Here is a 25,193-nt window from a genome sequence, read left to right as displayed (position 1 = left end):
CAACCAAGAGCATTACTAATGAACTACTTCCCTGCTTCCGAAGTGAAGGAATCAACGACTTGTAGCTCAGAATTTAAGGGAAACTCGGCAACCTTTTTCAAAAAGGTACGGTTAAGAAACGCATTTCATATGCATTTTGCCCCTGAACAACCCGGTGCGATGTTGACAAACCACATTTATCTAACCCACGGTTTCAACAATGAAAGAGGGAAACGGGTACAAACAGTTATTCTGTAGGTATTACGGTACATTATAATTTGATGTTTTCGCGAGCACTTAACACAATTGCTCCCACAGTCCCGCAGTTCCGTAGCCTGCATGTGTGCAGACGTGTACTTTTTCTTTGCTGTTCTTTCGCGTGAGAGAAAGTAGTAGGCGTTTACTCGCAGGTTAGCATGCGCCATCTAATAGCCGAATTATAGCTAAAAGGCAGGGCAGTGAAACAAATGGTCCCGTAGTCCCGGGCTCCTCCCGGACCGGAGTCGGATTCGGAGGAAAATTAAGAAGAAGGGCAGTAAATCAAGTGCCCCTGCAGCCCCGCCCAGCTCCCGGAGTCGAAGTAGAATCCAAAGAAAGGGCAGTGAAAGTAGTGTCTCCGCACTCCCACACTCCTGCACTCCCGCACTCCCGCACTCTCGCACTCCCGCACTCCCACACTTCCGAAGTCACAGGATAGTAACAGGGAGGCTAATAAAACCTTTGGCTCTTTATTGATATTGGTTGCGTTGTAAATTTCACTTAATGAACTAGAAATAGATATTCGACCGAGTGGACTAGGGACAAAGGGGGTTGCTCTCACAAGAGATGACTACAGCAGCTATTATTTCTTCAAAGTGTTTTTTACAGCTGAAAAAAACAAAACAAAACAAAACAAAAACTGAAAAAAAATAGCACACAATCACTTGAAAACGGATTCCATATATCGACTTAAATCGATTTAGTCCAGGAACGTTCCGACAACGCTAAGGCGCAGAAGCACCGTGCTTCTCTCATATTCTCTCCTTCCTAGACCGCGGGTCTAAAAGAACGTGGGTTCCAGATACGCGATTGATGCCGGATGCCTGATGCCACTGAATCGACAGGAGTTACGAAACGTTCAAAGCGACCCTACGAGCCCTAGCGTGGTGAAGGGGTGGGGGAAGAAAAGAGTGGGTGCAAGCCCGGGGAACTCCTATTTAGAAAGGACGGTGGTGCTCGTTGGAAATTCTGAAAAGAACCTCAGAGTGGTACCAAGATCATGTTTTGTGGACGTGGCTTGAAATTGTTTTCACCCCAAAGAGGGACCAAAGCGACCATAAGTGACAGAAACAACCACAGCACTTACAGTCTCGCCTCATCGGAGCTCATTAAATGCCATTTTTGTTGCCTCGTATTCAATCTTGAGCAGCAGCCATGAGCTCCTCCCTCACAACCGAGTACGACTACGAACTTTGAACATTGATGGAAAATTACAGCAAATAGCTACAAAGTTGTTTTCACATCGGTGATCCTTGAGGCAAGGAAATCTGTTTACAAGATATACTGAGGTAAAAATATTTTGAGCTTAGTGACACTTTAATCATTACCATAGGCAATCAAAGGTTAGAATTACATTCAAACTACATACATACGTACTAACGTGGTGCTAAGTACATTTCATGTTTACATTTGGTTTTATCTTTTTTTTTACTTCAGTTATGAGTAACAATAGTAATTATGTATTGTCATTGGTTCTATTGGAGTTAACTAAATCACCGACAAAGAAATATTCAGCAAGCTCCGATTGCTACGAACATGGACGAAATAACCCACTCTGAGTGATCACGTTCATCACAATCCGCGAGATCCCGGTATGTTCATCACACTCTTGATTTATGCTGGACATTTTCTGGAGTGGAGTAGTGGGATGGTGAGGTTGGCATGGGAACTGTGGTTGATATACTCTTTCATGTATTCTACGAAGGATTTTTCCCAAGCCATTACTTCGGCCATCTTGCTTTGGTCTTGATAGTTATTTACCACAAAGGTAATAATCATGGTTGTAGCGTTATTGTAGGTATTGCCTGTCAAGCCAGCTAATGCATTGTTCGGGTCCACAGGCTTTCCATATGCACCAAGGCATGGTACATGAAGTTTCTCATCAAACGAAGACGGATGGCTATGAATAAGAGGTGAAGCCAAAGACAGTACAAATCATTCCGGTTAGCCTAGAAAACAGGAACTGAAAAAGGAACGCGATGGAAGCCAGCGAAAAGCTTGATGGGGTGGTCAATCTCGCAAAATCAACCGTCGATCGTGATAGGCTGATTTTTAAATAGCCCATGCCCACCATGATCAAGTTTCTTTGATGGCGATATTACGGTCATAAACCCTTTGCTGAAAAGCGGACAGGAAAACAACTGGCGCTACAAAAAAAAAAAAAAACAAACAAACAAAACAAAAGAAAACAAAACAAAATACAAAATAAAACAAAGGATTGGAAGAAAAAGCTGATCTCGTTAAAATAGATGTCTACTGGTTTCCTTATTTCTGCATGTATGTTGTAATACTGATCGAGATATCATATAACATTTTGATGTAATGTCTTTAAGACCGATTCGTTTTTCCCAAGAACTGATGACGGTTCGTGCTTCACCAACAGAAGTTTTATTATCTACTGTATCAGCGTAACTACTTTTTATTAGGGTGATTCCACTTAAAAAGAAGGAGTCTTTTAAAAAAACTTTCTCAAACTTCATCCAGTTCGTAATCAAGTTATGTTTATTTAAAAAATGCATTAAAAAGTAGGGGTCACCCTGCTCGGTTTTGCGCAACGTGAATGACCTTTACAGCAACTTTGCGACCGATCGACGAGGTTGTCATTACTCAACCTTAGTTAGCAGAAAGGGGCACTAGAAATTCTAAGATAAGCACTTATTGGATTAATTTATTAGAGAAGTTTAAACAAAATAGATCCTGTCCTTACATTTTAAACGGTGTTAGTTAAACAGGAGTTACGATTATATTACAAATTTAAGAATTCTCTGCTTGCGCACATACCCAGCACGACCTAAAGACGTGTTCTTTAAAATACAAAACATTCAAATCAAAATATTTTTAAGCAGAGTCATTAAACTCAATTTAAATTCATGCATTTAAAAGTGGGGGTCACAAAAAACGAGCATTTATTTCGCTGTCGAACTTAGCTTGAGGGAAATCTCTTACGTTGTGAACGCGCACGCGGTCGTGTGCGCACGGTAATGACGCGTAAATCGTGCGCAGTAGGGATGCGCAATGCAATACTGAGGAGACTCCGTCTTAGCCCATAAAGACGCCAAAAAATAAAAAAAAAGAACTTGGCCAATATCCAGCCATTTTGATATCACGTTTAGTGTACGCTTGGTTAATAACCCATACTCTCATTCACAACCTTTGTAAAATCTCAAACCTTATCGATTACTTGAAAGGGCGAACTTAGGGAATAAATTTCAATGTTAGTGTCCTAATTATAAGTACTTCAGTGAAATTATTGACAGTTTAATAGTGATTGTACCGTTAATGATGAAGTGGTCTGGTAGAAGTACTGGAAACTGTGGTAATTTCCAAATTAAGTGTTTTCACGAGAGATGTGTACCTTGGTTTTGTTTTAACTTTACTGAAGTGAAATTTTTAATCGTGTCAACACAGTAGCAAGCCTCAGTAAATGGCGGCGAAATCAAAAGTAAGCCAAACTGGGTTCGTCGATAGTTGAACGCCTCATCAGGCATGGTTTAGCTCAGAAACCGACAGTAACCGAGGAAAAGTAAACGTTGTAACGACATCTTGGCGTAAGTGATCACGCGTTCAGCGCGTAAAGAAGAGAAAAATAGACAAGATAAGCAGGTTTCAGGGAAGAGGCTCGGTCAGATATCAAAATTTCCTTTCCACTATTCATCTACAAAGTTTTACATTTAGGAGAGTTTGGCTCGACCTGCGTTCGGTATTGGAGTAAAGTCAGAAATTTTATAATTTTCCACTAGTTTCTGTGCAACATTGCAGCACTTGCTGTCCGAGAAAACCTCAAACCAGCCGTTGTATGCGGCGTACTTTAGTTAATTAGTTCCGTGTCAGGAAACAGCTTCTCTAATACATGTAACTGCGGTTTAGTTAGGCAACTTCGGTGAGCAGTAACCGTAGTAAACCTCTCTCGTGAAAACACGGCATGAACGTGGCAAGAAAACTAATTTACATCTCTTTACCGAACTTTCAAGAACCTTCGTTGAGACAATGGTGACGCGTGAAATGAGCATGTTGTAACCTATAGTATTTTTAGTTATTTGGCGTAGTTCGTGAGTAAGTTCATCTTCTGTATTTTCATTGGTTCTAGTAACCTGTAGCTTTTCTTTTGTTCCAAGAGATAGGGGCATTGTTTGGATCTTTTATGTATTGCTTCGTGAGCCAATACTGAACGGTGTTTGGACAGCTGCCTGCCCAAATTCAGTGCTTCAGTATCGCGCTATATACTGCGATAATATCATGCAACCGTTACTTGCTATAAATCAAGCCGCATTGTATAAACTATGATTCGATTTAATCACACTCGGACTTACTCTCGGATGTACACCTTGATCTGAGTCGAGAAGACTGAATTAAACTACAGTCGAACCTCCCGTAAGCGACCACCCAAAACGTCAAGCCTAGCTGGTCGCTTACGGAAGGTTTGGACCATATCGGGTCAAAATTTTGCCTCATTAGCATATGGTAACTTCAGAGACTTACCCATGTTATCATTATATGCTTTATTCATATGAAAAGTCAATTTCGAGAAAAATACGGCACTTCCCATTAAGAAATTTCCGTCTCTAGTACTATCCAGGAACGCGATAATGTTACAACACCTTATTATTTAATTTCCACTCTATTGCCTGCCAAGTGGTCGCTTGTGGGAGGTTAAAAACAAAAGAAAATTTCAAACTTTGGGCTCAGGCTGAAAGTGGTCGCAGTCGCTTACGAGGCGGTCGCTTACATGTGGTTCTAAATGTAGTGATTTGACTTGAAAACTTTTGGTATTTTGGAAAACTGGTCGCTGAGGAGAGGTCGCAACCGGAGGTTCGACTGTACGTGAAGTAAGTTCAGTGTGAGTCCTTGGTCTGTCCAGTTACCGCAGATCACCGGTGTCCAGGAATTAGTGACAAATTTCTACCCTCAAGCTAGCCAAGCGAGTTTGTCAGAGTTAATTTAATTTAAATGTTATCAACGTATTGCTCCTAACGTACCGAAGTGAAGTCTTATAGCTCATTTTGAGGTCAGTCCCGCACTCCCGAATGGAAGTCTAAAAGTAATTTCGATGTGAAGAATTACACAACTGCTCCCGAAGTTACACAGTCCGCAGTCACATGGTCCCGCAGTCCCTTAACCTGAGAGCAGAACTCCACTATTTTTCCGCGTGACAGAAACTAATAGGCGTCTACACGCCAATTAGGAATCTCGTAGCCGAGCAGAAGAGTCGTGTCTGGGCCACTGGTGCGAGTGGCGAAGCCGCGAGACGAGATGGTGTTAGTCAATTAGCCCTCCAAACGTCGCTCGTAAACTTATCTGTCCACAGCCGTTGAATTTTGTTACCACGAGTCGTTTCTCTTTGGAGTATGCGAGCGCTCTTTATCTTTCCCCAGCGCCACCCCTTGCGTTCAGGCTTTTTCAAATCCCCTGCGGCTAATACTTTTGCTCATTGCGATGTCGACAAACTCAAGACAAAAGAGAGGGTCTGGACAGACTTTTGGTAAACTCGCGGGAGGTTGGGTGCGAAGCCTGCTTGTATTGTCTGCTCTACTCCTCTCCCGGTCAAACAAGTTTTAGGTTCCTGGAGCCATATGGCTTAGACAGAATCCATTGACATCTTGTCATCAAAATGGTATCATGGTAACATTTTGGCTTTCTCTGCTGTGTTTATCAAGGTCACCTACACAATGGAAATTTTCAGTTCTTTTATTCTAAAATTACATCATCGTTTCGCCAATATTTCCTCTTGATATTATTTTAACCTTAAATACTAACTGAACTGATATATAAATATCTCCCTCTTCCTTTCCAAAATTTCGTTATAGAAGAAAGAAGTGCCTATAACTTTTTCGAGAGAAAGCGAAAACAGGTAGCAAATACTTGTGCGTATGAACAGGTCTTAGAAATTCTACACTTGGGTTAAACTGTTCCAACACCAAACATCGCCACAATGTTTTCAACGATCACAAAGTAAATATTACAACAAGAGTCAGCCATGTTGCAACGCCGAAAGGATTAGTAGACATCTTCACGTTAACTATTGAATGTGAAAGGGGCTCCGTCACGGTATTTTGAGTTATTTTGGCCACATACAAAATTACCTTTAAATGGTAGGAAACCTGAAAATAACAGTTTAATAAGATAGAGAAACGCCAAATAGATAATGATAAACCATAAAGGAACAAGGATGGCTAAGGATGGAGAAGATTTCCACGGATTACAAACGACGAATTTGAAAAATTGAGGCTAAACTTTTCAATACGCGCCAACCGTGACTTAACTCCTTTAATCACAGAATACTGGCTATCAATGTAAGCGGCAGTATACTCCACTAGTCCATAGTGGGTCAAGTCGCTGCCAAATGTAGACGAGATATCAGACCGTTAGTTTTTCCGATGAACAAGACTACGTTTAATCCGAAGAAGACCGCTAAGAAATGGTTTCCTGGGAAGACAAACACTAACGATAGAGAAAAAAGGATGGTTGAGATTGGAGAAGGCTTGTAGAACGCACTTCGAGCGACGCAATTTGAAAATGTTAGTTTAAATCAGGGCAGGGTAAAGTTCCAGTCGAATCTCTTAACGTGTACCAAGTGTGGTTACCAGCTGGTTAAACTATAAGAAAGAGCTGATTAGTTACGAAAGGTATTACGAAGATTAATTTTAGCTAATATCACTGTCAGACTGAATTATTCTTCAAGCACGCAGTCCAGATACAGAAAACCACTTGAATACAACTAGCCTCTGCCATTAAGAACACCTTCGGGAACAACAGTCGTCGAGAGTCCAAGGCTAAAATTTACATTAGGTGTTCTCTTCAATTCTCATCGAGCTTGGGCCGGACAAAATGAATCTCCCAATGTTCAATTTTGCACAGAGCGCTCGACAAATTGATGACAAACCAAAGCGAGGGTTTGAACTTAGTAAGCTCTAACAGCGGGAACTAATAATAGCCGGGTGTCCGCAGGGGTGGAGCAACGTATTCAGATACCTTGTAGACGTTCACGGTATCAACGACCTGTAGCACTGAGACTCTATCACAGAAATCGTGTCTGAAATCGTGCCTATCGATCTTACATTGGAAAATTTACGTCATGTTTACTTTAATTTAAGTTAATCTTTGCCACCAATTCAGTGATATCACGTGATCAATGTGGCTGAGGGCTCTGAAGCCTTCATATCCGCTCAATGACTTGTCTCTACGACAAGACACGGCGATAAGTGGAGTGTTCTTTTGGGGGGTGGGGTGGGGTGGAGGATTAGACGAACGTCCACGCTTCCAGTCCACTGCACAGGAAGTCTTCGCGCGAGGACAGCTGTACGTTGTTGTATGTGGTACAGGGATGACTGCTGCCGTGATACAGGTCTTCATCCAGCCACAGACCGAAGTTTCCACTGGGGAGAGGAAAAAAAAAAGAAAAACCATGATGTATATACGAGGTGGTAACGAGGAAAGGTTGCAAAAAGTACAACATCTCTGGCAAGTGACGATTCAGGTTGCAGGCAGGGGCAAACGAACTGTTTGTCCCGGGGGGGGGGGGGGTTATGGGAACTTCCGGAAGGGGGAAGGATGTGAAATTGTGACTTCGCTACTTGAGGATAAAAAATAAATTTCCTCCGGTATCCTCGAGGCAGGTCTAGGATGGGAGACGAGAAAAAATAAGTCACCAGTAGGGGCCTCTTCACAGGGCCTGGGCTGATTTTTAGCCCGAGATTAATCACCACAGAGAGTGCTAGAAAATTCTTCACACGTACCCGGGTTGTCAGTCTGCAGTAGTATGTGGTTTGCTTTGAGCCTGGGGCCCGTTTCTCGAAGGTCCCGAAAAGTTTTCGCACCCGGAAAGCCATAGCAAAATCTCAAACCTTATAATTACAGAACTGTTTTATTCACATATTCTTAATATGAACAGCCGTTCCCTTCATACAAGAAGTTTCAGACATATACACTTCTCCGTTTTTTGACACAGATGAACTAAAAACGGCTTTACGGGCCCGAAAAGTTTAAGAGGCTTTCGAGAAACTGGCCCCTGACCCGGGACAGACTTTTACCGACCGAAAACCTGAAAACACAGGCTAGAAAGATGACAAAAACACCCACACAATCCTGTATAACGGAATGGCCCTAAGTAAAACGCAGTAAAAATTTGTCGTCTTTTCGGAGCGTCATGCTTCTTACAGGTTGCCACTATGAGGCACAGAACACACTTTGAGGAGTGTGGACTCCTTTTCTCCAACAGCGGCTGGCAATCGCGCCTAGGTAGAACTGCGTTTGGATGTAGGTTTGAAAGCCTTTTTCAAGTCTTTACCAACACGGATTGATCAAGAAAACAAAATGACAAGTGTTCCTTGTTCTCTTACCCTCCACTACCGATAGCCAAGCTGTCTTTGGACCCCTTGATAAAAAAGTGGTTGTCACCGGACCATCCGAACGACTGGAACAAAAGAAGGTAGAAACAATTTCACCATCGACATAACTGACTGCCTGAAAGAATGTCTGAAAGACAATCCTTCTCCCTACGGCTATCTGGATTTGTTCTCGGTAGTCCTCGACCGCGTCATGTAAATAGCCAACTGGCTAGTCTCTACCAGTTGGGATTCTTAACAGTTTACGTTCTATTTGCAACATTCGTTTGTTTATTTATTTAGAGTGTCCCCAACTAGTGCAAAAGTGCTTAATACATTTGACACCTAATTAAAGTTATTTAATTATTATAATTTTTCTAGTGTCTGACATACAGACGGACATACAGACAGAGAGACAGATATACGACAGACTGATAAACAGCGGAATTACCAAGAGACAACTGACTGACTGACTGACTGACTGACGGACTGACTGACTGACTGACTGACTGACGGACTGACTGACTGACTGACTGATTGATTAAATAACAGACAGACAGCTGACTGACTGACCAGCATTTACAAATGGACAGATAGGTCAACCAAACAAAAGCAAAGTTATCGACCAGCTGACCGGCTGACTGACTGACTGAGTGAACAAACAACTGGAAGCTGACTAACTGACTATAAATAACAAGCAGTGACCAGATTGACCAAACAAACAGTAATCATTGAAAAAGAAATACATTGTACATGCACCTGTATGACATTCTGATCAAACTTGTACAGAAAGGATTCTCCAGTGCCATAAAACCCTTCACTGACTTTCAGTGGACAAGAACAAAGTGCACCAAAGATCTGTAAGGCAACAAAAACAGGAGAGAATTTTGGTATTTTAGCAGCAAAGAAGAAATCCAGGCCAATGACATGAAATGTAACAACCTAAAAGCATTTTACAGTACGTTAATACACCAGGAAAAATACAGCTACTCAGAATACAGGAAAAAAACGTTGTATACTCGACCGTATCAAACTCAGCCTTCCCATTGTGCGCTTGAATGATTTTGTCCACTGTATTTTCTAGGGCATGGTATAAAATGGTTATGAAATGCTCTTTCTTTGAATGCCATGGAATATCCCACTTGTCACTAGCTTTTTCCCTGTATACACACTCGCCTAAAGACATGTGTGTACACCTGATTGAAGAAATGTCACGAAAAAAGTATAAACCATAAACGATACGACACAGTGGTTTTCTGGGAAAATTACGAACTAAGATGCACTAGTTTGCATTCTTACAGACCGTGTACATGCATTAAAACCAACAGATGAAGATTGCCTCTTGATTAAAACGAATCTCGTGTTCGCTAACGGTACTGTTGCAAACTTGGGCATATATCGAAACTCTAAGCATTCAAATTTTCTTTTGTTTTCTAGCTTACATGTAGCTACCTACAGTGTGTAGGAAGGCATGGGCAGTTTCTATGTTCTTCTAGATCACCACTTTGGGCAGCCGACCGGACTTTACTAAATGCCACGAAGAAAAACTCTTGAATATCCAGATCATGCACATGCTCTCTCTCAGTCTTGCCATCATTCTATAAAGACGTACATGTATAGTTTATGGTTTCTGCTTTTGCTCAGACAACGTTTTTTCAATCAGGTGCATACAGAGAAAATACAAGTGACTTGTGGGATATTCCATGGTAAACCACTTGAAAGCATTGCGTTAGTATTTACCTGGTGTGCATCATCCATAACCACAAGCAGCACCGGGGTATCATAAAACTCCATCTTCCTGTACAGCGTCTTGAGCGAGAAGCCATGTTGAAATGTACTGTATACCAGCACCCAGCAGTGACCAATAGTCCTCGAGGGAAGGTTGATATTTAACTGTATGACGGAACAAGATGTCAGCTCAAGACATGAATTCTCCTTACTGATTTATAGACATACTTTCTAATGCTACTTCAGGGAATTTAGTGATTAATCAAAAAATATTTCTCGTTAGTGGAACAATTAATTTATTTCTTTTCTGTTTGGCAGGCCTGTGGAGGAAGTAAATTAATCTGTTAGATGTATCATACCTAAGTACTTTTTAAAAACAACTGCAGGAATCCTTGCGTGCTCATTGGCTAATTTCCATTGTCAATAAGTGGACAAACACATGAATTTATCATTTATGTGATGCGTCTATGAGCGAGAGGAGACAATTTGACAATTTGTTATTAGTGATAGCCGAGTGGATTCGCAGACTACTTTAACGTTACGACAAAATGCAATGTCAATATCAGGGCAGATGCATGAAAAACTGAAGTCAGTTTGTTAAACAGATCTTTATCATTACAAGATCAGCCCAAACCTCACTTTCATGCAGAGGCTTGGCTACATTTTACAAAACAGTAAAATGCAGTGTTTCAGATCGGCCCGAAATGGCAGTAATCTCCCACCCTCGGCCTAATCAGAAGACATGCAGGAGATACATTAAGTCAATACCAACTTACTGTTCTCAGATGCTCTTCACTAAGGATTTCAGACTTGGTATCCATGTCTGGTAGAAGGTCTTCAATAAAGTCAGGTGATGGCTTAGGCCTACAACAGGAAACAAAGCACCGTTAACGAAGGCCACTGTCATCAGGGCGATATATACACTGTACATATGGGTTATTGACCAAGCGTGAGGTCAAGATGGCTGGATATTGTGCAAGTTTTTTTTTTTTTTCCATGCAGCCATCTTGACCGAACAAGGTTGGTGAACAAAGGATTTACTATATGGGAAAAGAACACTATTTTCTTGCGGGACACAGCATGTAATCCTGAGTGGGCAGGCTAGGGTTACTTGCTCGGGTGGCCAATCATGGTGCAGGATACGATCCACAATAAAGCAAGTTGAGAAATCCACAAAGGTGATGGTCGGAATAACCTACCTTGTCATAACTTTCGTAGCTTTTCCAGGTTTTGTTGTAAATCCGCGTAAACCTTTCTTCACTTTGAGCACGTCACTGTCACTGAATGCTCTAGAGATCTGTAAGGACAATCATTTCATTAAGGCGTTTCAAATGTGGAACTTAGTAACACGTGCTGAACCTATTGTCACTTTTACGTATACCTAAAGTTGGATGTCAGAATCAGAACTGTGATCAACATAGTTCAGTTGTAATTGGGTCAAACTTGTCGTTCTTTTCACCTACAGCAGTCGAATAGGACAAGCAAAAGTTGGACTTTGATTCAGACAAGGAACTTGACATGTGCTGAATCTAATGAGATTACATACATTACGGATACTTAATATTAAATAACATTTTACTTCTAAGATTCTGTGTAGATTTTAGCCATTACATTTGACGCCATTAGGTTCAACATCTGAATCAACTGTTCGTATAGTGTGATCGTCCGGGTGAGTGTAGTTCTGAAAAGAACTGTTGTTGGTGACTGACGTTTCGACAACCTGAGCGGAAGTCATCTTCACTTGACTCTGAAGATGACTTCCGCTCAGGTTGTCGAAACGTCAGTCACCAACAACAGTTCTTTTCAGAACTACACTCACCCGGACGATCACACTATACGAACTACTGATACTCCTGGGTTCAAACCATTTACTATCTGAATCAACTGTTCAACATAACTATTTGAGACGACTCAAATGGGTATAATTACATTTGACACATATTTGACAATTGAACCAAACCTAAAATAACCGGAGTTACACTACCATTAAATGAAATAACTAAGTGGTCTACAGTCACCTGAAATACAAGAACACAACACAGACGCACTTACAAGTACATGACACTTTACTTACTTTGGGATGTGAATGAGTTGGGGGACTATTGGAATAAAATGTCTCCACCAAATGTAAGCCCTGTGGGTAGAAATGTACAAATTTAAGCAATGCACACTGTACTTGGAAAGTCTACAGAAATGTTAGGATTTTTGAGTGCATTACAGCAACATGCAATCAACATGTTAAATCAACAACGCCAACCTCTTCATCCGCCGCACAACATTCTGGAGAAGCTATGTCATCATCACTTTCTTCATCTGTCGCATTGTGGATATTGGGGCACCACTGCTGAAAGAACCTGTAAACTTGTTCTGTTCTGTTATGATGAAAAAAAAAAAAAAAAAAGAAAAGAAGCGAAAAACAAATTAACAAAAAAATAAATAAATAAAAGCCTCAAGGTACATGCCCACACAAACATGTACATGCCAGCTGCATATATAAATAACTAAAGACATTGAGCTTAAGAGTTTTTAAGGTACAAAATACCCTGTAGACAAGTACACTGTACGTGAACATTCATACCCAAGCAGCTTTGAAGGGTAAAAGAACTTGTTTCATGAGGTCAGTTAGTAACATACACTGTATATAAATATACAATGTAATAACCGACAAAGCAGGAAAGAACTCCCATTAACTTGTTACAAAGTATTCATGTACCAAGAATGACTACTTTATTGTTTCCAATTTTTTTAGCATGCACATGTTTTAACAAGTTTTTATTACTCCTAAACGTTGTGTGGGTAAATAAAGGATTGTATTGTATTGATGGTATTGTACAGTTTAGGAAAACATAATGCATGTAAATGTACAGTTTCTGTGGAGGGAGCCCACTTAGTACCAGGACTAGGATTTGACCCAGCCCACAGTGGCAGGAGGTCAGCACCCTCGCCTCTGCACCAACCCTGTACCACCCTTGCTCCACAGTGCCATAAAGAACTGTATGCAGGGCTTGACTTTCAGGAAAAAACCTCAGGGCAGCTGGCCCCTAAGTTTTCAGATTTAGTTGCCAGCAAAAGTGTTTCAATCAGTGAAAAGCAGGGATTGTTAGTCACCAGTGAAAAAAAAAAGTGGTTGCATTGGCAACCCCAGCGGTTGCAACGTCGAGCTCTGGTATGTACTCAAAGTATGCACACGCATGTACTGGAAAATAATTATGCCACAAACCTTGATGGTGGGATAGCAAACCAGAACTCTCTCCGTTTCTGATCTCGATCATGAAGCTCTTCTCCTTGCTGCAGTATTTTACCTGGGGCACTGTGATGACGACACCAGTGTTTCTTACTGATTCTCAAGCACAGATAGAGGGGCTGGTGGTTCAAAGGGGCTGCAGGCTTTGGCACTATATGTGTATTGTCATCATCACTCTCACTACCATGTCGTTCTGGGATGAAAAAAGATAATAATAATAATGAAAAACCTGTCATGCCATTCCCTATAATATGACCTCTTTACAAACATGTGATCCAGTAATTTTCAAATTACACCCTGTACTGGAAAGTAAGTCAAAATCTCACATGTTTTTCTTTTCTTTTCTTTTCTTTTCTTTTCTCCTTTTTTCTTTTTCAAATTTAACTGGTCAAATTCTTGTGTTTTTTAGACAACTAAGTGTGCAATTGGATGAGATGCTTGGAATTCATGCAGCCATAATCTTACTTAGTTTTAAGGGATTTGAATAAACTACTGCAGATGAGTACAGTATGTAAATTTTTAGGGTATTGATTTTTTCCCCTTCAATACATTCACTTATCCAGGGGTTTCAATAATGTTTTCAGCAGAAAGGCAACTGGTTTTCACAGGCAAGCAAAAATTTTTGAACTGAACTTCTTGATAAGAAAAACTATCCTCTAGATGGTCAAACGAGGCAGGAAAAATCATCCTCGCAGCTGGTCAATTTGCCTTGTGCCCAGAACTTAATTGAATCCCAGCTTATCTTCCCTTAATCCAGTCCACATGCCTCGGGTTAATAATAATGTGAACAAGCAGAACTTACCATGTTTACCATAAGTTCCTTGGCCAAGCCAGTATTTCACATTACTACTTAAAGCAGCAAATAGTGAGGATGAGCTTGGGTGATCAAGTCCAAACCCTTCAGAGTCCTCATGAGGGTGAGCTGATTGATTTTCATCGCATTCAGTTTTTGCACTGTCACTTGAAGCCTGCATTACAGCAGAATCATTGACCTGGTTGTTGTGTCTGTGCTCCAAGTGTTCAGTGAGGTCTGCATCTTCAGCTTTACCATCATCTGCATGGCTCAGAGAGCATCCAATGCCAGAATCTTCTGATACTGGCGACACTGAGTGAATATCTCTGCTCATGAGATTTTCTTGCATAAGCATTGGACTTCCTTTAGATTTGGCTATCTTTTCCCCCACATGCTTATCCTGGCATTCCGCTATTTGATCTATAATACTATTGAGCACTTCATGTATAACATTTTTTATGCCTTCATCATCCACTGCTGGGGAACCATTTACAGCATTACACATGCAACTCTGTGCAAAGTCAGGGGTCTGGCTTTCACTTTTCAAGTGTTTGACTTTATCCTCCTGTGAGGAGAGTGATGGTTCAGTGATCTCATTGAGATTAGTAGAAACTTCACCGCAACTTTTACACAAAGAAGATGCTGTTTCTGTATCACTTGTAGAGCTATTTTGACGACTCAATGTCTGTGCAGTTGCAGCATCTAAATAAAACCTGCAAGAGGAAATAACAACAAAGCAATTTGTGCGACGGTCATTGGAATAACATAGAAGAGCACTAAGACTTGGATAGATGAGCTAATTGTAAAGTATATCTACTCAGTTACAATACTGGAATTGATGTCCAGCTCCTTTTTAAAGTGACAGGGCATGTGAACAAGAAGTTCTCACTTGAAGGCCACAGAAAAACTACAAAAACTAATTAACCACACTGTAAAAACACACCTCCTACAAGTCAGAACATCTTTAACAAAAAATGGTTGCCAACAGAAACTAAAACTTTTACATGTAGATGCTACATGTAGAGACATGCAGCAATGCCAGAAGTAAACCTGTGTTTATGTGCAAATTAAACTCTGTGGTAAATTCATAATCATTTCCCCAAAACCTCTTGTATTTTACAGGCCCATATAGCTACACATGAACCGTGAGTACATCAAAAAACAAAGGCGCAAGCCTCAGCCTACCCATGTGCATGTACATGCATGTGTACACTCAAAACAGTCTCCTCCCTACTGGTTGACTTGGAAGGCATGTACATTAAAAGAACTGCTCTCTTTACCTGCCGGGTTTTAAGGGATCATGGATTGCCATAGCAGCAATGTCTGTATACATTGCGGCACTTGTGACTGATGTCATGAGTGTGGCTATGCTGTACGTGTCTTGACCCCTGTCCATCACAAGCGGGTCAGACACATTAGGCTTGAACATGACAGAGTGTGGTGTGATCAGTAAAACACCATTTGCGATACCCTGTAAAAGATGTCAACACAACCATCTTACATGACCAAGTTGTTAACAATACATGCGCATACAAATACACATACAGTAACTTGTCAAAAAATAATCTTGCTTTGTTCTAGCCACGGTCAATGGTTTGTTAACACAAAATAAGTTCTATCTAGTAGTTTACGTAGTAAGAAGCAAGTTTATATCATTAGAGAGGTTAAGGATGACATTTATAGCAAACGGAAAACGGCAAAAATGAAACTTTTGCCGTCTTTATTTAGCTGTACGTACAGTAGAGTGAAATTATATTTTGTATTTGCAATGAATCGTAGGAGACGTTATTCCATTTTTGTGTGCTTTATTTACAGATTAGAAGAAAAGAACTCAAAATCAGAAGTTGTCTTTGCTGTTTGCTGTCTGCCGTTAACGTCATGTTTAATCTCTCTGTTATCACTGTGCCCCCAGATGAGAAGCAAATCCATCACAAGTAAAGAGGACATGTTTCAGAAATTTCAAATAGTTTAATACATATTTTGGATGAGTCCTATCCATTTTTTATTTTATTTCAAACTGATGATGAACAAGGTTTATCTGAGACATTGTACAATAACGGGTTTCATTAAGGCCCGGGCACCAGACAAATTGACCAGCGGTGAGGAGAAGTTTGCCCACCTAGTTTGACCATCTAGAGGAAAGTTTTTTCACATAGGGAAGTTCAGTTCAAAATGTTTTGGCCACCTGTGTCCTCCTGCTAAAAACATCAATGAAACCCCTGTGTACAATGCATTAGACAAGTTAAAGAGATCTAGAGGACCTAAAAGAATTCTGTTGGATTATATGATTAATTAAAAGTACTGTTCACCTGGCCATCAGTGATATATTTGGCATAAATCTTGAGGTAATGCTCAGTCACTTCCTCTTCCTCTTCCTCCCATGACACATCTTTAGTCAGTTTGACAGTTTCATGTTCACCATTGCGCATATTTCCATTCTCCTGATGGAAATTATAGAACATTTGGTATAACTAGCAAAAAAATTTCCAGTCTCATGTCTTGAGATTTGTAAGAGTTGAGTTTCATAATCAAGTTAGAATCACTAATTAGAATTAAACTGTTGGTAAAGAAAAGCCACCTTATTTTAGTCAGGGTCTCCAGGACCACGTGATCTACTTACATGTATAATGTGATGTTTTAAAAACAGTACAGAATGCATGTTGAATACCTTTGTTAGTAAAGGCTGTGGGGGGTTTGTAACAGGCAGTGAAGAAGATGGCTCTCCTGCAGAATTACTTGCTTCCAGTCTCTTGTCTGGTACAAAAAGTGTCTGAAAAGTAAAACAAAAACTAGTTAAAGGCACTATGTCTGGGAGGGAGAAAGTGTCTGAAAAGTAAAAAACAAAAGAAACAAAGTGGTCAAAGTTGCTATGTCTTGGATGGTGCATCTTGAGGAATTAATCCCAACAAACTTGCTGTTTTGAATTCAAATTAATGATGTTGAATTCAACATGCTTTCAAGGAAATACCATACAAGTTATTGAGCATTTCTTTTTTTCACAAAACTGGCTTACACAGGCAGCATTTGGTCACCCCAACTACTCAATTGGCACCAGGAAACTTCTACCTGGAGAGAGGCACTGTCTGAGATAAGAATCTTACCCAAGAACAGAGCAAAATGACCTCTGCCAGGGCCATCAGCTTATCTCCAGTAAATTTCAGTGTTAATTCTGATATTTATTTAAACCTACACAGTAAGTACATCTGTCTTATTGATGTTTTGGTGTGTAGTATCGCTGTATATTTTTACAAGTTAAGCCATATTTTGACGAGCCAGTAGGGCGAGTCAAAATACAAACAACGAGTAAAAATATAAAGCGATACTACACACCAAAACATCTAATAAGAGATTTATTATCCAACTGCCATAGTCAATAAATTTATCAATGAAATAGGGAGAGTGTGACAGTTTTGTGTACACACGCTGACCTGTACAGAAAACAGGTTTTCTACTGTATAAATAACTGTACAATATTGCTGTATATTTGTACTGTTATTTGGACGGTATTAACTGCAGTTGGATAATAAAGTCATTAAAGTGAAAACAAAAGCACTTAAAGGCTAAAATGATACAAAGAACACAAGACGGTTTGGTATCGTGGAAACAAAATCAAATTTAATTAATTTAGATTGGGATTTCACACTTTCAGAGAAACATTCTGAGAATTTCATGTCACATAAAGCCAATTACACCACGCTGATGGTCTTCTTTAATCTTGCAACCTGCCTTCTCAAATGTGAAGGGATACTAGTTAAAATAAAAAAAAAAAACCTGTGGAAAGTGTTCCATTAAGCCAAAATACAAATATCAGAAACAAAACCTACATGTAGCTTATCAATTTATATTATGGTATCGTGTATTTGTGGATGCCATGGTGTTACAAGAGCACCTGGTATATTAACAAAACACTGGCAACAAGACTTGGCTGAGGTTAAGGCAATCATATGAAACTACAAGACCGGATCTACAAGTGAAGAAGGAAGCTAGTGCTCTCTTAAAGTTCAAACCAAGTTATTGTTCCATACATGAAAATATATCAACTTAATTTAATGAGAGAATTCAAGACATGGAAATGCTTCCATCACTGCACTTAAGTCTCCCACAGTAATCTTAAAACAGTCTTTAAAGCTTACAAAATAATGTGAGACAAGAATAGTGAAAATGATTTTAAACAACAACAGCCTTTTTATAATTATTCTCTTCCCAATCACATACCCTAAAGCAAGCTTTCATGTTAATCCTCGGCCACATACACTCTACAATTATCATGGCTCACAGAAAATTCTACAAGACATGTGATCAGACTAATTTGCATGTTTTTTTCTTCAATAGATATCCCATAGTTTGAACAAGTTGCCTGTGACACTCTTCAATTATTTATTTTTGCCACCATACAACACCTGAAAGAAGCTAGAAAGTTTCATCACTACAGAGCCATAAAATGATAGCCAAGAGTAACTTTTTCACTCCACATTCATTTAGCTTTTATTTCTCAACAGTGTTTCCCTCCAAAAAAAAGAAAAGTTACATGTACAGTGTACATGTATACAGCATAAACATAGTATTGAAAAGAAGATATATATTACTAGTTCTATCCAAAGATAAATCACTACATAGTGGATAAGTGTTAACAAAACAAACTGCACTATCTACTGGATTTAGTGATTTATCTTGTGGATAGCATCATCCAACCTTTGTACAACTGGGACCTGGAAGACAAAGCAGCTCCTTGGTTTACAGTGTACATGTATCTGCAGTTTTAGTCTCTAGGTTATTTAGGGTGCTTTCCACTCAATGAAAAAAACAGAAAATTTTGAAATGGGAAAAATGGTATGGACATTTCCTGGCAAAGTTTTCCAGAAAACCTGGAAATTGTTGCATGCCCAAAAAGCAAACCATTCAATCGCAGAAATCGGATGAAAGTAAAATCAAACAAAAATTCAAGGCAAGAAATTTCTGAAAATTTCTATATACCTCACAAGGTTGTCCACTTTTCCAGAAATTCCATGAAAAGCTGTCCAACTTGTCACAGGAAATTCCCCGAAATTCAAACAGGATTTTTTTTACCAGATAGAAATAAAAGCACCCTTAGAAATCTGATCTCGTGTGTGACAATCGAAAATCCTTGTATGTTTTTAGACAAGCAGGTTTTCTGGAAAATTTGAAGTAAACAGAGAACATTTTGAAGTAGCTGGCACTCGTAGCATTTTCTTAGCTTTCTGATCAAAAAAGAAGCAAGGGAAAATAAAATGTCAGCTTTTATCAGGCTTCATGGAAGCCTGATAATACCCAACATTTTATTCCATGAGATTAAATGAATGTCAAAGCATTTATCTCTTCAGCAAATTCCTTTACTTGGCACTGTAACCACTGCAAATCATTATTGTGGTTACTACCATGAGAACACATTTTCTCATGTGATGTACACATCACAATACAATATATTACATGAGCTATAAACTGCTACCACTAAAGAGAGTCTTGTTTTTTTGTTCATTCACATGACAAAAGTTGCAGATGTTGTTTTGTTTTTGAGTTCTCAGCCAAATTTTCATTGTCTCCAGCATGGTGAGGTACATGTACATGCAACAAAGAAAAAAGTCTCAGAATTTTTTTTCAGAGAGTTTCTTGTCTGCATTTAGCATCTTCAAAGAAAAAAATATATATATTGAGTAGCTGGCACAGCCAGGACTACTGGATGACAAGTTTTGCCAGTTACTTGTCCTTACAGAGAACTCTGAGTGAGGAATAATACACAGGTGCCCTCACAGTGTCTCTCCATTGACTCTAGCCGTGTGGTTCCAGAAAATAACATCTCTCATAGCCCTCTGCTCTACCTCTAAACCCAAGGAAGGTTACAGTCAACAAGATTGCTACTGTCATCAACAAAACTAATGTATAATTATGTAAATTCCCCGAGTTTTCTTCACCTTGGAAAAAATACCTTAACTATTAGTTGCTCACCTGTCCTGGAAAAAGCATACGCGAGGCAAGCTTGTTAATTCTGGTCAACTCAGAAGGCGTAGTATCAAATGAGAGAGCAATCTTCGCCAAGGTGTCAGTTGCATCAACCTGTATAGAGTGCATGTAAAACCCAACTCAAATTATTATAAAATATTAGTATCAAATTGAGACCCCTAAGCAAGCCTGCAATATTTATCTACAGCAGTGTTCTCCACAGATTTTAAAGTAGTCAGCTTAAAATTTAAATTAGCCAGCGCTTGCAAATCAAGCGTCTGAAGGACACAAGATTGTAGGGGTACAGGGACATGCCACCCCCTGCCCTCCCGGAAAATTGTTAAAAATTACGTGGCTGGAGACGCGATCTGACACATTTTTCATTCTTATTTGTCTATGACACTAGATAGCTATTGGCTATCGTTTCCTTCAGAAATACATGTTTGCTTACTGTTTTTGCAATTTGAGATTTTAAGCACAAATTCAAGCTATGCTCAGAACTGTCTTACAGAAACAGAAGAATGATTTACTGTGGTTTTGTCTAACAAAAATAGCCAGCACTTGAAATGCAACTAGCTGGTGAAAATGCCGGCCGCTGGCACTTCTGGAGAACACTACTACAATACCAAAGATGCAAACTGAAAAGAAAGTCCAAATAAGAAATTCTGGGATTAACTAATTGAATATAGTTTATATCAAACTAATATGCAAATGTTATACACTTAATTACTGGTCCCAAGGGAAAAAGTTAGTTTTGTTTCCCTGAGAATCTTGATGTTTCCTCAGACCAAGTGGAGGGAAGAGCTGAGATTTGAGGGAAAACAAATCTAATTGTTTCCCAAGGGACCAGTAATTACAGTAAGTGTTTTGTTGTATAGCTGGAGTTTAGTGTAAAGAAATAAGTCAAGAAGGCAAAGTAACCTCTAATTGGTGGCAATATGGGCAACCATTGCTTAATAGACCTTTCCCGCATTCCACTTCAGTGCGTGCGAACAATGGCTCCAGAGCGAGGTTGGGGTGGACATTTTCAGACATTTGACTTGGTACTATTGTTTGTTGAAATGTGGGAAAGATCTACTGTTGACCACTAGGCGGCATTTAGCCATTGCCATGTGGCCATGAATCAAACAATAAGAATGTGTGTTAGATTTAACTAAACACAGCTAAGGATATAAAAATGCGTTTTATTAATGAACATAAAATAATAGTCCTGTACATACTTTTTAAAGACCAATATTAGTCCAAATATAGCACTTCAATACAAATTTGTAAAATGGTGGCAGACGAACTTTTAGCCAAATTACAAAATGCAATTGCTTGGAAGTGCGAAATATACATTAGACAGTGCATTGTAAGAGCTGTTCATTGTTTTGAAAGCAATCTCAAGCTGAGTTTTAAACCAAGATCTAAGACATGAGCTGTCTTAAGCTTATGTTGAACAAATTTAGGAAAATAAGATATTTTACACACTCAAAGCAGACTTACCAGATACTCCTTAGTTCCTTCTGGTGGTTTTCTTTTAACTTTCACCGACATTTCGCTATCTGTGAGACAAAAACTATTTTAACACGAAGCTAAGGATTTCTTTTCTAGCTGGCAACCACAACGTACAAAATGGCTTCCCCTTGACATTATTGAAAATAACAAATAATATTGCTCGCCATGAAAATATATCCGACTGCTTCCTAAAAATATGGATTAAGAGATTCCAAACGACCCTGTAAAATCAATCGTTCACAAGAAGTCTCTGTACAACTGGGTGCTGTGTTGCATAAACATCCACCATGTTTGTGACGAGGGAACAAAAGCGACGCCATTTCGAAACATGTCAAGAAGACTATTTCCAAGAGCACAAGCAGGGCTTGAAAACAAATCTCGTCTATTAAATTATTTATCTTCCTAATTCCACCATAAATAATTGTATTTTAAAATAACTATGAAAACAACAACACTCGCATGTTTTGCGAGGGCTTCTCGTTGCTAGAGTGAATTTTAACCCACGCCAGTTCAATACGAGTAAAACTAGCATTGCGTTCACAGTGTTTATTAAGAAGCAAATACACAGAAAATAAATTAACATTCTGTAAACAGTACGTGCTATCGAGGTACATGAACTTCGATGAAAAAAAGGCAAATTGTCTGCAAGACAGATTGTGTCTGACATGTATGTTAAATTTCAGATGACATCCTTTGACAGATTTCGTCTAGCGCTAGCAAGCTTAAAACCAAACAGTAGTTGCTCTCTGTTTAAATGCGACGATGCACCCTTTAAGTTTTCAGTCTTACCAAGGGAAGGGGAGGCTATCCACTGAAATCCTCTGCTAACGGTCTTTCTTAACTCCTGCCCTAGGAAGGACACATTTTCCCATGAAAGATAGCGAGCGGTATTGCCGTCCGCACGGACAGCACTAGTCTCAGATTTGCTTCTTGTCGAACGGAAACCTGCTCGCTTCGCCTTCAGCTGGCCAGATTGTACAGCTTCTTCAGTGAATGCAGATTCTTGTTCTTCTTCTGCGTTTGAACTTATTAAACAGGAAAAATGAATGAGCATAAATTAATCTACAGATGTATGTTCCACCATAGAGGAAGTTCAACAACATCAAGCCACGAGGTTGAACGATAATCCGACTGTTCTCTTCAGAAAGCTGTCTTACCTCGATATATAGCCTTTTATAAGGCTGTACATAATACGCTTTCATTTAATTGGAGGAAGGCTAAGGGCGCATCAGCCGAAAACCAAACCTTTTTTCTCCAAAATGTTTTTTTCCATGCAAATAGTTCACAACCTTCAAACAGGCCTGGTTGGGGGCGTTATAAACATACGATGACGTCACGAAAAATCAATCGATTTTTCTTCGGGAAAGATTCGTAATTTGATTCGTAACTATGTACGTTTCCTTACCTTTTGTGGGAAATAAGGCTGGAAAATAACGCTTTTGCCTTCAACATTTCAGGTTCTTCTTCGCAAATAGTCTTGATTTTGCAGGGAATGGAGTTCAGCAAAATGAAGAATTCATTCAATCATTTAGATTTCATTTGTCCGCAGTCCCAGTAAGCAAAACATCTTAACTCGCAAGTAAGCCAATCACCGATTCCAGAGGTAACTTGAAGCTCCATGTTATTGCGTCATATATGCGAAAATCTTCGGTAATACAGCTTTTTTCGACAGCCAAAAAGGCCTTTTGAGGAAAATACGTTCGTTGTTATCGTCTCTATTCTTTGTAGCAACGTATTACCTGTAATGAATAGATATTGCCCTATTGACATCATTGTCAATACAGATGACAAGCACGTGCCTCGTGATTGGTAAATTTCCAACAATCTTTATACAGACGAGAGCTCCAAATATTGACATTTTCCGAATGTAAATAATTTTGTAAAATTCAAATATGAAGTGATAACGTGAAAAAGACAAGTTATGTGAAAGAGAGCAGATGTCCTCACATCTGAGATTTTCTCAACACTTTGAGAGTACAAATAAATGTTTTTACGTCTTTTTGGCCTGAACTCATTCAGCATTTTCCGTACTCATTAAAAAAAAAAAAAGAGGAAAACTTCAAGCACCATCCCTGCAGGAGACTAATAGTCGCAAGTCTAAATGTTCTGGATCAACAAAATTAATATTTGCAAGCTTAGCATTAAAATTGTTGCTCTAAGTAACCAAATGGTCTTCGGTAGAAACGTGCGCCAAGACATACATATTGCACGCAATGAAAATGGCTTTAGGCATTTATCATACCGTGAAAATAGACTGTTTACAGCCCTCTACTTCCTTCTACAATAGTTTTCTTTGATTGAGAATCCGGAGAGAACTAGACGCTACAGCCTTTGACGAATGATCAAAAAGACGCGAATGAATGAATATAAGCAGAAAAAAGTGTGAAAAATACAGAATAAACATGCGTAATTGAGGAATTGAAAACAAACAGGAATTCGAATAATGAAAAGAGACTAATTTAAAAGAATAGCACGTTGTCTAGCTTGTTAGTGGTCTAGAATTATTATCCGCTTCGTTAATCATGGCAGTTAGAATGCTAAGACTCGAGAGTTTTTCGCAAACGATAATAATCGCCTTTGTTATTGTCTTTAGCTAATTATTTATTAATTCTTCTGGGGGAAGGAATTGCTTCTATGGCAGGTTTATTCTTTAAGATGTTCCAAAGCACGGTTCAAGTGTTTAATTTCTTTGTCTTTTAGCTCAGTTGTACTTGGGAGGTTATACGCCGGATTTAAGAGGGTAAAGCAGTGCCGGTTTTGTGCTTCTCCCCATGGTGGGAGCGAAAATCCAAATACCGATTAGCATGTGTCGGTTTTTAAAGCCGTTAGCCCTCGGACATAAATTGCAAAAATACTGCTTTTCTTGTACTTTATGGGCTGTGCGAGGCTTACATGGTATTGTGGTAAAATGTGCTGCCGCCATCGTTTTTCCTACGGAGGATTGGAAAGTGCAAGGGGTAGGAGGGGAGGGCAGCGGCAACCAATAGAGGACCCGCAACCCTCCCTTGCCTAATCACGAGTCACGTTCGCTTCCTTCATTGATTCTCTCGCTTCCTTTTTGCTTTGTCGACAGAAAGAGTCTGAACAGTCTGCACGGTATTTTGCTTTTCTTTTCAAAAGCGGTGTTGTAAGGAGATATATCTTGAAGTATGTTAACTCGTATTACCAGTATGGTGGGAGCCCACACCCCTTAAAAGTACCAGAACCCATTTAAGTGAGGAAGGGGAGGGTGGGGACTCTTTTTACCGATAAGGGATGAGTGACGCGTCACTTTCCAGACAGAAATTTACTAAACGCGTAGGGTTTTGAAACAGCGATTTAGAGAAAATAAAAATGAAAATCGACAAGAGCTGTTTTTAACGAATCAATAGTGTTTTTAAATTGCGAATCTAAAGTCCTTAGCGTTCGATCTCGA

General features: G+C 39.5%; 1 protein-coding gene and 1 long non-coding RNA gene across 4 annotated transcripts in view; one reads left to right on the top strand and one right to left on the bottom strand.

The window, feature by feature from the left end:
* Positions 1–25,193, top strand: part of LOC149104286 (uncharacterized) — a 198,784-nt gene that overhangs the window by 42,204 nt on the left and 131,387 nt on the right. The window lies entirely within an intron of this gene.
* Positions 5,907–23,694, bottom strand: LOC110058937 (oxidation resistance protein 1A-like). Of its 3 annotated transcripts, none has more exons than XM_020765606.2 (17): positions 23,184–23,692; positions 22,568–22,803; positions 21,767–21,825; positions 20,288–20,395; positions 16,992–17,093; positions 16,633–16,764; positions 15,604–15,794; positions 14,333–15,036; positions 13,507–13,723; positions 12,544–12,658; positions 12,361–12,420; positions 11,486–11,583; positions 11,063–11,150; positions 10,299–10,451; positions 9,318–9,416; positions 8,574–8,647; positions 5,907–7,610 (listed from the first exon to the last, which is right to left on the bottom strand). In XM_020765606.2, the coding sequence occupies exons 1-17, from the start codon at positions 23,228–23,230 to the stop codon at positions 7,475–7,477; spliced, it is 2,619 nt and encodes an 872-aa protein (XP_020621265.2). In that variant the 5' UTR covers positions 23,231–23,692; the 3' UTR covers positions 5,907–7,474. The 3 variants fall into 3 exon arrangements, with proteins under 3 accessions (XP_020621265.2, XP_020621266.2, XP_089128083.1); XM_020765607.2 differs by lacking the exon at positions 23,184–23,692 and adding an exon at positions 22,936–23,102; XM_089271957.1 differs by lacking the exons at positions 5,907–7,610; positions 8,574–8,647; positions 9,318–9,416 and adding an exon at positions 9,431–9,638 and having other exon boundaries at positions 23,184–23,694.

The sequence above is a fragment of the Orbicella faveolata genome, unplaced genomic scaffold (assembly GCF_042242905.1).
Source record: "Orbicella faveolata isolate gen_17 unplaced genomic scaffold, um_ofav_v1 contig_34, whole genome shotgun sequence".
Taxonomy (NCBI): domain Eukaryota; kingdom Metazoa; phylum Cnidaria; class Anthozoa; order Scleractinia; family Merulinidae; genus Orbicella; species Orbicella faveolata.
The sequence above is the reverse complement of the archived record's forward strand: the minus strand, read 5'-3'. Positions and strand labels throughout refer to the sequence as shown.